At 56.9% G+C, this 13,462-nt stretch overlaps 1 protein-coding gene across 1 annotated transcript in view; it reads left to right on the plus strand.

Annotated features, from left to right (window-relative positions):
- The first annotated feature begins 1,362 nt into the window (after positions 1 to 1,362).
- LOC133363045 (DNA polymerase alpha catalytic subunit-like) overlaps positions 1,363 to 13,462 on the plus strand; it is a 16,739-nt gene continuing 4,639 nt past the window's right edge. The window contains exons 1-9 of the mRNA XM_061582055.1: positions 1,363 to 1,432; positions 2,397 to 2,518; positions 3,852 to 3,933; positions 4,739 to 4,851; positions 6,983 to 7,126; positions 8,161 to 8,283; positions 9,422 to 9,454; positions 10,562 to 10,654; positions 12,762 to 12,986. Coding sequence (XP_061438039.1) covers positions 1,363 to 1,432; positions 2,397 to 2,518; positions 3,852 to 3,933; positions 4,739 to 4,851; positions 6,983 to 7,126; positions 8,161 to 8,283; positions 9,422 to 9,454; positions 10,562 to 10,654; positions 12,762 to 12,986 — 1,005 coding nt within the window. The remainder of the gene's footprint in view (positions 1,433 to 2,396; positions 2,519 to 3,851; positions 3,934 to 4,738; positions 4,852 to 6,982; positions 7,127 to 8,160; positions 8,284 to 9,421; positions 9,455 to 10,561; positions 10,655 to 12,761; positions 12,987 to 13,462) is intronic.

A 13,462-nucleotide genomic window follows, 5' to 3' on the forward strand; every position in this document is an offset into this window, starting at 1 on the left:
TGCGACCTCTGCTGTGCAGGGCCACGACATCATCGGCTTCGACCTGGAGGTGCTGCTGCAGAGGATCGCGGCGTTGAAGGTGCCGCACTGGAGCAAGCTGAGCCGCCTGCGTCGCTCAGCGATGCCTCGCCTCGGGGTGAGCGGGTCGACCGTCTCCCTCTGAGTCGTCCTCTTTCGGAGTCGTCCTCTCTCTCTCTCTGAGTCGTCATCTCTCTCTCGCTCTCTGAGTCGTCCTCTCAATCGTCCTCTCTCTCTCAGTCGTTCTCTCTCTGAGTCGTCCTCTCTCTCTGAGTCGTCCTCTCTCTCTCTGAGTCGTCCTCTCAATCGTCCTCTCTCTCTGAGTCGTCCTGTCTCTGAGTCGTCCTCTCTCTCTCTCTGAGTCATCCTCTCTCTCTCTGAATCGTCCTCTCTCTCTCTGAGTCGTCCTCTCTCTCTCTCTGAGTCGTCCTCTCTCTCTGAGTCGTCCTCTCTCTCTGAGTCGTCTCTCTCTGAGTCAGCGACGGTGGGGGTGGTGACGGTGGGCGTGGTGTCTGTGACGGTGTGTTTGGTGTCCGTGACGGTGCGGGTGACCGTGTCCGTTGTGGATGGGGGTGGTGTGTCCGTGACGGTGCGTTTGGCGTCCGTGACGGTGGTGACGGTGGTGACGGTGGTGACGGTGTGTGCGCCGTGGCGTGGCAGGGCCGGCGCGTGGTGTTTGTGACTGTGGGCGTGGTGACGGTGGTGACGGTGGGCGTGGTGTCGGTGCGGGGGTGACGGTGCGGTGGTGACGGTGGTGACGGTGGTGGCGGTGGTGACGGTGTGTGTGGCGTGGCAGGGCCGGCGCGTGGTGGAGCGCCTGGCGACTTGCGGGCGCGTGGTGTGCGACGTGAAGACGTCGGCCCGTGAGCTCGTGCGCTGCAGGAGCTACGACCTCGACGAGTTGGTCGCCTCGCTGCTCAGGACCAAGCGGGAGACGTTCTCCGCAGAAAGCGTCGCGGCCGCCTACGTGAGTTGGTGTGTTGGTGTGTGCGTGTGTTGGTGTGTGCGTGTGTTGGGGGTGCGTGTGTTGGTGTGTGTGAGCGTGTGTGTGCGTGTGTGTGGTGTTGGTGTGTGCGTGTGTTGGTGTGTGCATGCACGTGTTGGTGTGTGCGTGCGTGTGGTGTGTGTTGGTGTGTGCGTGTGTTGGTGTGTGCATGCGCGTGTTGGTGCGTGCGTGTGTGGTGTGTGGCGTGCGTGTGTGTGCGGGTATCGGGTACTCGGTTGCGACCTCTGCTCCATCCTAACCCCCCCTGTCCTCACCCCCCCCCCCCCTCTCCTCCGGTTTATAAATAACCATCATAATCGTCCCCTTCGTTCCACAGCAACTCGCAGCGCCTGCTGGACATGGCGTCGCACACCCTCACCGACGCTCGGCACGCGCTCAGCATCATGAGCGAGCTCAACGCCCTGGCTGGCTCACCAGATCACCTGCATCGCCGGCAATTTGCTGTGAGCGGCCGGAGAGTGTGTGGTGGCGGCAGGTGGTGGTGGGGAGAGGCACGGTGTGTGTGTGTGTGCGTGTTCTAACCTCACCGCCAGGGAGTGTGGTGGGTGGTGGTCGGTGGTGGTGAGAGGCGCGGGTGTGTGTGTTTTAACCACGCCTCCAGGGAGTGTGGTGGGGTGGTGGTGGCGGCGGTGGTGGTGGTCGGTAGTGGTGAGAGGCGCGGTGTGTGTGGTGTTTTAACCTCACCGCCAGGGAGTGTGTGGTGGTGGCGGCGGCGGTGGTAGTGGTGGTGGTGGTGGTGGCGGTGGTGATGGTGGGGGCGGTGGTGGTGGTGGTGGCGGTGGTAGCGGTGGTGGTGGCGGTGGTGATGGTGGTGGTGGTGGCGGTGGTGATGGTGGGGGCGGTGGTGGTGGTGGCGGTGGTAGCGGTGGTGGTGGTGGTGGTGGCGGTGGTGATGGTGGTGGTGGCGGTGGTGGCGGTGTAGTGGTAGTGGTGGTGGTAGCGGTGGTGGCGGTGGTGGCGGCGGTGGTGATGGTGGGGGCGGTGGCGGTGGTGGCGGTGGCGGTGGTGGCGGTGGTGACGGTGGTGGCGGTGGTGGTGGTGGTGGCGGCGGGTGGTGGTGGCGGTGGTGGTGGTGGTGGCGGTGGCGGTGGCGGCGGCGGCGGCGGCGGTGGTGGCGGTGGTGGCGGCGGTAGCGGTGGTGGCGGTGGTGGCGGTGGTGGTGTGTCAGAAGGCTATGGGCAGTGGGTGGTGGTGTGGCCGATTTCGTTTTTGTTGTCTTTGTTGGTATCGTCGTTATTGTTGACGTCGTGATTGTCGGTTGTCGTCGTTGTTGTCATTGTTGTTGTCATCGTGGGTTGTTGTTGTTGTCGTGGTTGTCATTGTTGTTGTCGTGATTGTTGTTGTTGTCGTCGTGATTGTTGTTGTTGTGCAGTCTCGCACGCTGCTGGCGGGCGTTCGGAGCGGAATGAGTTCCTGCTGCTCCACGCGTTCCACCAACGCAACTTCATCTGCCCCGACAAGACGTACAGCCGCAGGAACAGCGCGGCCGCCGAGGTAGAGCCACCACGCACGCACGGAGTCACCAACACAGAGCCACCAACACAGTCACCAACACAGAGCCACCACGCACGCACAGAGTCACCAACACAGAGCCACCACGCACGCACAGAGTCACCAACACAGAGCCACACACACGCACAGAGTCACCAACACAGCCACCACGCACGCACAGAGTCACCAACACAGAGCCACCACGCACGCACAGAGTCACCAACACAGGGCCACCACACACGCTCGAGTCACCAACACAGGGCCACCACGCACGCACGGAGTCACCAACACAGCCACCACACACGCTCGAGTCCACCAACACAGAGTCACCAACCACAGGGCCACCACACACGCACAGAAGTCACCAACACAGAGCCACCACGCACGCACAGAGTCACCAACACAGGGCCACCACACACGCTCGGAGTCACCAACACAGGGCCACCACGCACGCACGGAGTCACCAACCAGGGCCACCACACCGCTCGGAGTCACCAACACAGAGCCACCACACACGCTCGGAGTCACCAACACAGAGCCACCACGCACGCACAGAGTCACCAACACAGGGCCACCACACACGCTCGGAGTCACCAACACAGAGCCACCACCACGCACGGAGCGGAGAGTCGCGAGTTACACAGAGAGCCACAGACTCCCAACACAGACTCACCAACACAGAGCCACAGACTCACCAACACAGAGAGCCACAGACTCACCAACGCACAGAGCCACAGACTCACCAAGACAGAGACTCAAAAACACAGAGTCACAAACACAAAGACTAACACTCACAAACGCAGAGATCCATAGAGTTACATTCACAGACGCACAGACCCACAGACTCGCTCACAACACCGAGACCCACGTCTCACAAACGCAGAGATTCATAAAGTTACAGACACAGAGACCCACATGATTACAGAACTCCGTGTGACGCTCACCCCAGAGGTCGCAAACGGGTTTTGATTCCTTACCCGTACCCGTACCCGGCCGCACCACGGTACCCGTACCCGGCCGTACCCGTACCCTACCCGTACCCGGCCGGGTAGGGTAGGGTACGGGTATCGGGTACCCGATTGCGACCTCTGGGATGAAGCCATGTTGCAGGCGCGGGTGGGTTGATTCTAGGAACTTGAATTGTGAGAAGAGACAAGACGTTGGGAAATGAGTGACAAACGGTGACTCACCAGTGACTCACGGCCTACCCGTACCCGTACCCGGCCGCACCAGGGTCGCAAACGGGTAGCCGGGTATCGGGTACCCGGTTGCGACCTCTGGCTCACCCCCCTCCACACCCTGACGGGTCTCCGTGTGACGCCCCCCCCCCGCCCAGGACGAAGATGAAGATGGCGAGCGGGGGAGGGGGAAGCGCAAGGCGGCCTACGCTGGAGGCCTCGTCCTGGAGCCCAAAGTCGGTACGTTGTTGCCGTCACGCACGGGTCTGTCCGCTGCTGGATGAATACGTGGGACGTAGCGTGTGTGGGTGTGTGTCTGTGTGTGTGTATGTGCGTGTGTCTGTGTGTGTGTGTTTGTGTGTGTGTGCGTGTGTCTGTGCGTGTGTCTGTGCGTGTGTGTGTGTGTGTCTGCGTGTGTCTGCGTGTGTCTGTGCGTGTGTCTTTGTGTGTGTCTGTGCGTGTGTCTGTGCATGTGTCTGTGCGTGTGTCTGTGCGTGTGTCTGTGCATGTGTCTGTGCGTGTGTCTGTGCGTGTGTCTGTGCGTGTGTCTGTGCGTGTGTCTGTGCTGTGTTGTGCGTGTGTCTGTGCATGTGTCTGTGCGTGTGTCTGTGCGTGTCTGTGCGTGTGTCTGTGCATGTGTGTGCGTGTGTCTGTGTGTCTGTGCGTGTGTCTGTGCATGTGTCTGTGCGTGTGTCTGTGCATGTGTCTGTGCATGTGTCTGTGCGTGTGTCTGTGCGTGTGTCTGTGCGTGGGGAGCGGTGGTGTAGTGGTTAGCGCGCCGCGCTACGAACCCAGCGACCCGGGTTCGATCCCCGCTCGCGTCTAACAACAGCGGGGGTCCTGGGCTCTCCCCTAAGATCGACGCGGTGCGGTGGTGTGGTCAACATCGCCACTGGGGAGACAAAGGCGGCCGGGCGCGGTGCTGGCCTCCCACCCCCTCGTGTGCCACGGTGCCGGCAGCCTTCACAGGTGCTGCTACTCGCTAACTGCACTTGCCCCTACAGTCCGTTCAGAGGCTACACCTTTGTCTTTGTGCGCGTGGCAGGATTTTACGACAAATTCATTCTCCTGCTGGATTTCAACAGCCTGTACCCGTCCATCATCCAGGAGTACAACATCTGCTTCACCACCGTGTGTCAACACACACCGCCCGGGCAGGTGACGTGCGTGCAAGTGTGTCTGGGCCCTCCTCCCCTAGGTCGGCTCAGCCTCGAATGGAGTTACCCGGTGTAGCGGCGGTGTAGTGAACGTCGCCACTGGGGAGACAAAGGCGGCCGGGCGTGGTGCTGGTAGCCACCCACCCCCTCGTGTGTCACGGTGCCGGTAGCCTTCACAGGTGCTGCAGCTACTCGCTAACAGCACTTCCCCTACAGTCTTGTTAAGAGGCTGTGCGGGGGATCTTTGCCTGCGTGTGTGCGAGTGAAAGTGTGATTGTGTTAGTTGAGGGTTTAACTGCCACAGCTCCTTACTATTAAAATTCCTTCCCTCTATTAATGCTAACTCTACTCCCTGCCTTTGATGCTGCTAATCCTGCATCCTGCATAATGCACGGGCATAATATGACTTTGAAACCCCCCGCCCACCTCCTACGCATTTCACAAGTAGTGACTAATCCCATATCTGCATTTCCCATAAATATTCTAAATCCCTCTGTTGATATGCAAATTCATTTGTCAAGGCGCCCTTCCCCTCCAACCCAGCTTAAATATACGCTCCAAGCCTGGTGGTGTTTCATTCAGACGCTGTCTTTCCAACAGACCTGTTCTTCACCTGAGGACGGCTGCTTGCGTTGTGGCCGAAACGTCGTGAGAATTTTATTTTATTATGTTTTATTTTTATTATTTTATTATTCCCTTCTACGTGACTTTACCGAAAGAACCAAGAAATTGAGGGGCGATCAAAGTGTTTGGGCGGGGAGTCGTGGCTGGGTGTGTGTGTGCGTGTGTTTGGTTACGGGGAGCGGTGGTGCAGCGGTTAGCGCTACGCTGCGCTACGAACCCGGCGTCCCGAGTTCGATCCCCGCCCACGGCCACCGTCATTATCCGTGGCGATGATCTCGATCGGTCCCGGGCCTCCCCTAGGTCGACTCAGCCTCAAATGAGTACCTGGTGCGGTGTGCAGTAAACATCGCCACTGGGGAGACAAAGGCGGCCGGGCGTGGTGCTGACCACCCACCCCCTCGTGTGCCGTGCCGGCCTTCATAGGTGCTACTCGCTAACAGCACTTGCCCCAGCAGTCTGTTAAGGCTTTACGGGGGATCTTTGTCTTTTTGTGTGTGGATTATAAGATAATTAGATGCAAGGGGTCATTTTGTAATAAAGTTCTTTCACCCTCAATGGTGCTAACGCCTCGTGGCTGGGAGGCTGGCTGAGTGTATGGGTGGTTAGCTGGGTGTATGGGTGTATAGGTGGGTGTGGGTGTATGGGTGGTTGGCTAGGTGTATGGGTGGTTAGCTGGGTGTATGGGTGGTTGGCTGGGTGTATGGGTGGCTGGCTGGGTGTATGGGTGGTTGGCTGAGTGTATGGTGGTTGGCTGAGTGTATGGGTGGCTGGTTGGGTGTATGGGTGGCTGGCTGAGTGTATGAGTGGCTGGCTGGGTGTATGGGTGGTTAGCTGGGTGTATGGGTGGTTAGCTGGGTGTATGGGTGGCTGGCTGGGTGTATGGGTGGTTAGCTGGGTGTATGGGTGGTTGGTTGGGTGTATGGGAGGCTGTGTGTATGGGTGGCTGGCTGAGTGTATGGGAGGCTGGCTGTGTGTATGGGTGGCTGGTTGGGTGTATGGGTGGCTGGCTGTGTGTATGGGTGGCTGGTGGGTGTATGGGTGTATGGGTGGTTGGCTGGGTGTATGGGTGGTTGGCTGGGTGTATGGGTGGTTGGCTGGGTGTATGGGTGGTTGGCTGGGTGTATGGGTGTATGGGTGGCTGGCTGGGTGTATGGGTGGTTGGCTGGGTGTATGGGTGGTTGGCTGGGTGTATGGGTGGTTGGCTGGGTGTATGGGTGGTTGGCTGGGTGTATGGGTGTATGGGTGGGTGTATGGGTGGCTGGCTGGGTGTATGGGAGGCTGGGTGTATGGATGGTTGGCTGGGTGTATGGGTGGCTGAGTGTATGGCTGGCTGGCTGGGTGTATGGGTGGCTGGCTGGGTGTATGGGTGGCTGGCTGGGTGTATGGGTGGCTGGCTGGGTGTATGGCTGGCTGGCTGGGTGTATGGGAGGCTGCAGACGCACTTGACCCTGCGTCCTGCCAAGGCTACACGGGGGGAAATATCTTTGTCTTTGTTTGTACACCACCAGGGTGCCGACTGGATACCGGATTTGCCCGACTCGGGCCTGGAGCTGGGCGTGTTGCCCACGGAGATCCGCAAACTGGTGGAGCGACGCAAGCAGGTCAAGGGTCTCATGAAGCAAGCTGACCTCAACCCTGACCTCTACACGCAGGTCAGTGTGGCCTTAGTCTCACTCCGTGACCTCTACACGTAGGTCAGCGTGACCTTAGTCTCACTCCGTGACCTCTACATGCAGGTCAGTGTGACCTTAGTCTCACCCCCTGACCTCTACATGCAGGTCAGTGTGACCTTAGTCTCAACCCTGACCTCTACACACAGGTCAGTGTGACCCCAGTCTCAACCCTGACCTCTACACGTAGGTCAGTGTGACCCCAGTCTCAACCCTGACCTCTACACGTAGGTCAGTGTGACCTTAGTCTCATCCCCTGACCTCTACACGTAGGTCAGTGTGACCTTAGTCTCAACCCTGACCTCTACACGTAGGTCAGTGTGACCCCAGCCTCACTCCCTGACCTCTACATGCAGGTCAGTGTGACCCCAGTCTCAACCCTGACCTCTACACGTGACGTTCTATTCCTTGGTCACCACATTCAGATAAGCCCCTCCCCCCTTAACTTGTATATAAGGGCTGGTCTTTTGGAATTTTTGCCTCACTTGATGCAGTAATTTTAGCTGTGACGGTCCCGCCTGATGACGGAGACTTGTGTTGCCTCCGAAACGTCGATTCATTATTTTATTTTATTTCTATTACTACTTGTATTAAATTTCGATTTATAGTTTTCGTGACTGCAGGGATTCATCTTGTCTGGTTCTTTAGGTAAAGTCACGTAGAAGGGAAATACTAAAATAATAAAAATCAACATAATAAAATACAATTCTCACGACGTTTTGGCCACAACGCAAGCAGCCGTCCTCAGGTGAAGAATGAAACACTACCAAGCTTGGAGCGTATATTTAAGCTGGGTTGGAGGGGCAAGAAGAGCGCCTTGACAAAGACTTAGGTTAGTGTAAATGCGATTGGTATTACCTTAGAGTCGCGGCATCTCTTCAGAAAGGTGAGAGACTCGATTAGCTGAGCCTTCTTTTATTAAATAATTTTTTTTTTCCTACGTGACTTTACCGAAAAGACTCAAAGATCTGTCGACACCTCCCCCCCCGCCCTCCCTCCCTCTGGCGCGCTCCCAGTACGACATCCGTCAGAAGGCGTTGAAGCTGACTGCCAACAGCATGTACGGCTGCCTGGGATTCTCGCTGTCGCGCTTCTACGCCAAGCCGCTGGCCGCACTAGTCACCCTCAAGGGACGCGAGGTGCTCACACACACACACGTGTCTGTGTGTGTCTGTGTGTGTCTGTGTGTGTCATGTGTGTGTCCTGTGTGTGTGTCCTGTGTGTGTGTCCTGTGTGTGTGTAATGTGTGTGTCGTGTGTGTGTCATGTGTGTGTCATGTGTGTGTGTGTGTGTGTGAGTGACTCGATGTGTGTGTGTGAGTGTGTGACTCTTGTGTGTGTGTATGTGAGTGTGTGTGAGTGAGGTGCTCGCACGCACGTACGTCTGTGTCTGCCTGTGTGTGTCTGTGTCTGCCTGTGTGTGTCCTGTGTGTGTGAGTGACTCGATGGGTGTGTGAGTGGTGTGAGTGAGGTGCACATGGCCTGGCACAAGCATCGTGGTGACGTCACCGCCACTTAATGGCGAGTGGCGGTTGTTGTGAGTGTGTGACTCGTGTGTGTGTGTGAGTGAGCGTGTGGGTGTGTGAGTGAGTGTGACTCGGTGGGGGTGAGTCACATACACACCCTTACCAACTCACTCACTCACACACATCACACACACACTCACACACTCACATACACTCACACACACACTCACACACACCCCACTGAGTCACACTCTCACACACACTCACACACATTCACACACACTCACACACACTCACACCACACACTCACACACACACTCACACACACTCGCACACACCCCACTGAGTCACACACACTCACACACACACTCACACACACACTCACCACACTCACACACACCACACACACTCCGCAGGACGGGGGATGCGGGTCACGGGAAGAACACTTACAACCTCCGCACAGGCTGCGTGGCACGGGTGGTGCTGCTACGCCGCTACCCTCCCGCAGTAGAACGTCAACGTGCGTGCGTGTGTGTGGTGCGTGTGTGTGCGTGCGTATGTGTGTGTGCGTACGTGCGTGCGTGCGTACGTAAGTGCGTACGTAAGTGCGTACGTGCGTGCGTGCGTACGTAAGTACGTGCGTGCGTACTTGCGTACGTAAGTGTGTACGTGCGTGCGTACTTGCATACGTGCGTACGTGCGTGCGTGCGTGCGTACGTGCGTGCGTGCGTACGTGCGTGCGTGCGTGTGTGCTTCCAGGGACGCGTGTCCGCGCGTGGCGCGTGATTTTTTCCCCCTTTTGCTTTTTCCAGATCCTGCTGCACACGAAGGAGCTGGTGCAGAAGGTGAGCGAGTGGGTGGTGCAATCGTCTCAGTCGGTCAACCCGTGGCACCTGCTGGGTCTGTTCCCGTGACCTCCTGCACCTAGCCTGGCACAGCAGGGGGCACAGGTGGTGCAATCGGCCAGTCGTCTCAGTCGGTCAACCCGTGGCACCTGCCGGGTCTGTCCCGTGACCTCCTGCACCTAGCCTGGCACAGTAGGGGGGTACAGCTGGTGGTGCAATCGGCCGGTCGTCTCAGTCGGTCAACCCGTGGCACCTGCTGGGTCTGTCCCGTGACCTCCTGCACCTAGCCTGGCACAGTAGGGGGGTACAGCTGGTGGTGCAATCAGCCAGTCGTCTCAGTCGGTCAACCCATGGCACCTGCTGGGTCTGTCCCGTGACCTCCTGCACCTAGCCTGGCACAGTAGGGGGGTACAGCTGGTGGTGCAATCGGCTCAGTCGGTCAACCTCATGGCACCTGCTGGGTCTTTCCCGTGACCTCCTGCACCTAGCCTGGCACAGTAGGGGGTACAGCTGGTGGTGCAATCGGCCAGTCGTCTCAGTCGGTCAACCTCATGGCACCTGCTGGGTCTTTCCCGTGACCTCCTGCACCTAGCCTGGCACAGTAGGGGGGTACAGCTGGTGGTGCATCTGCCGGTCATCTCAGTCAGTCAACCCGTGGCACCTGCCGGGTCTGTCCCGTGACCTCCTGCACCTAGCCTGGCACAGTAGGGAGCACAGGTGGTGTCAGGGTTTGGATCGAACTCACGACCTCCTGTAGACCAGGCGAGGTTGTTAACATCTCCTAGCCACCGTGATGATGATGAGATGAGAGAGACACGAAGACCCAAATATACAGCAGCAGGGTCAGGGTCAGGATCGAATCGACGACACCAGGCGAGGTAGTCAACATCTCCTAGCCACCGTGATGACGATGAGAGAGAGACACGCAAACTCAATATACAGCAGAAGCCAGGGTCTGGATCGAACCCACGACCTCCTGCGTACCAGGCGAGGTAGTCAACATCTCCTAGCCACCGTGATGATGGCAGGAGACCCCTGGCCATATTGTGCCTGGCAATGGACGGGGGGGCGGCCGTTTGTTGACCCCAGGGGTCGTGTGCGACGCAGATGAACCTGGAGGTGATCTACGGAGACACGGACTCCATCATGATCAACACCAACAGCCGGGACTTGGACGAGGTCTACCGGCTGGGGTCAAAGGTGGGCTGACGATCGCCGCGATGATGTTGTGTGCAGGGCAGAGGTCGCAACCGGGTACCCGATACCCGTACCCTACCCGATACTCGGCTACCCGTACCCGGCCGGGTACGGGTAGACCGTGAGTCACTGGTGAGTCACCGTTTGTCACTCATTTCAGGTAGGGTACGGGTAGGGTACGGGTAGGGTAGGGTACGGGTAGGCCGTGAGTCACTGGTGAGTCACCGTTTGTCACTCATTTCGGGTAGGGTACGGGTACGGAATCAAAACCCGTTTGCGAGCTCTGGTGCGGGGGAGCGGTGGGGTGTAGTGGTCAGCGCTACGTCGCGCTACGAACCCGGCGACCCGGGTTCAATTCCCGCTCACGGCCAACGCCGGTGACGATTTTATCTGAACCGGTTCTGGGCCTCCCCTAGGTCGACTAGGCCTCAAATGAGTACTTGGTGCGGTGTGTAAACATCGCCACTGGGGAGACAAAGGCGGGGCGTGGTGTCAGCCACCACCCTCGTGTGCCACAGTGCGGGCCTATATAGGTGCTGCTGCTACTCGCTAACAGCACTTGCCCCAGCAGTCTGTTCCAGGCTACACGAGGGTGATCTTTTTTAAATCCTTTATATTAAGTTCGCTTGCTTGCGTGCTTGCGTGCTTGCTTGCTTGCTTACGACCATGCAAATCTTTCGGTCGTTTTTTAACCCACTTCTCGTGATCCAATCGAGCTGACATTTTGCACACAGACTCGTTGTGCGAGACAATTAATGTTCGAGAAATTTTTTTTTCCAAAATGTTACATGTTTAGGGAAAACAAATTAAATATTTAATTACCAATTGCTTAATACTGCATAGGTGGCAGCCATCTCAAGCCAGAGGACGAGAGGACTCTAGCCACCACGCATATAAAGGATTTAGAGTGAAAACTTTGTTTTTACGGGTTATACATTAAATCCTTTATATTAAGTTCACTTGCTTGCTTGCGCGCTTAGGACCGTGCAAATCTTTCGGTCGTTTTTTAACCTACTTCCCGTGATCCAATCGAGCTGACATTTTGCACACAAACTCGTTGTGCGTGACAAGTTATTTTCGTGAAAATTTTTAGCCAAAATTTTCCACTTTTTAGGAAAATGTTTTTTAGATTTAATTTAAAATACGAATGTGATAAAAATGAAACTGTTACTCAAGAAAAACAGAAATTAATAATTAAATAAAACCGATGCCACGCATATAAAGCATTTATAGTGAACAACTTTGTTTTTACGGGTTAATTTTTGTCTTTGTGCGTACGTGTGCGCGCGTACGTGTGCTTGCGTTGGGGTTCACGTGCGAGGTGTGGGTTCACGTGAGATTTCTGTGGGGGGTTGACGTGGTGCGTGTGGGTTCATGCGTGTGTGGGGGGGGGGGGTCCACGTGTCCGTGACGTCACCGCTGATTAAAGGTGCATTGAAAAATGTGACACTCCGACTGATTTCGATTAAAGCTTTCGTGACTGCAGGGATTCATCTTCTTGGTTCTTTCGGTAAAGTCACGTAGAAGCGAGGTAGTCAACATCTCTAGCCACCGTTATATTATTTTATTATGTTTTATTGTTATTGTAATTTCCCTTCTACGTGACTTTACCGAAAGAACCAAGAAGATCACTTGAAGATGTTTTCTCGTTCATGTTTTAGTTTTCTTTGTTGCGGTTGCACCCGATTCAAGAGCCGAATGGCTCACAGGGCTATACCAGAGGTCGCAACCAGGTACCCGATACCCGTACCCTACCCGATACCCAGAAACCCGTACCCAATCGGGTACGGTACCCGTTTGCGACCCGGTGCGGCTGGGTACGGGTAGGCCGTGAGTCATGGTGAGTCACCGTTTGTCACTCATTTCCCAACGTCTTGTCTTCTCACAATTCAAGTTCCTAGAATCAACCCACCTCGCCTGCAACATGGCTTCATCCCAGAGGTCGCAATCGGGTACCCGTACCAGGTACGGGTAGCCGGGTATCGGGTAGGGTACGAGTACAGGTACCCGTTTGCGACCCTGGTGCGGCCGGGTAGGGTAAGGAATCAAAACCCGTTTGCGACCTCTGGGCTTGTACCTAATCAATGAACTTGAACGGCGCTCCCCGCAGGTGAAGGCGGAGGTGAACCGCTCGTACCGCCTGCTGGAGATCGACGTTGACGGCGTCTACCGCTCCATGCTGCTGCTCAAGAAGAAGAAGTACGCGGCGCTGAGCGTCGAGCGGCAGCCCGACGGCTCCTACACACGCGGCAGGAGCTCAAGGGCCTGGACATCGTGCGGCGCGACTGGTGCGGCCTTGCCAAGGCCTGCGGCAAGTGGTGGCGGGTGTGGGAGGGTGGCGGGGAGGGTGGTGGGGATGGTGGTGGGGTGGGTGGTGGGGAGGTGGTGGGGTGGTGGGGAGGCACGCTCACTTCCCACACTCGAACACTGCAACCAGGCGAGGTAGTTAACATCTCATAGCCACCGTGATGATGATGATGGAGAGACACGCAGACTCCAAATGTACAACAGGCACCGTCAGGGTCGGGGTCGAACCCACGACCTCCTGTATACCTGGCGAGGTAATCAACATCTCCTAGCCACCGTGATGATGATGAGAGAGCGCAGGGGTAAGGGGTCGGGATTGAACCCACGACCTCCTGTATACTAGCGAGGTAGTCAACATCTCCTAGCCACCGTGATGATAAGAGACGCAGGGGTAAGGGGTCGGGATTGAACCCACGACCTCCTGTATACCAGGCGATCACATCTCCTAGCCACCGTGGATGATGAGAGAGAGAGACATGCAGACTCCAAATACAGCAGCAGGCG

Source organism: Lethenteron reissneri, unplaced genomic scaffold (assembly GCF_015708825.2).
Source record: "Lethenteron reissneri isolate LAM-NWPU_2019-01 unplaced genomic scaffold, ASM1570882v1 scaffold_1639, whole genome shotgun sequence".
NCBI classification, from domain to species: domain Eukaryota; kingdom Metazoa; phylum Chordata; class Hyperoartia; order Petromyzontiformes; family Petromyzontidae; genus Lethenteron; species Lethenteron reissneri.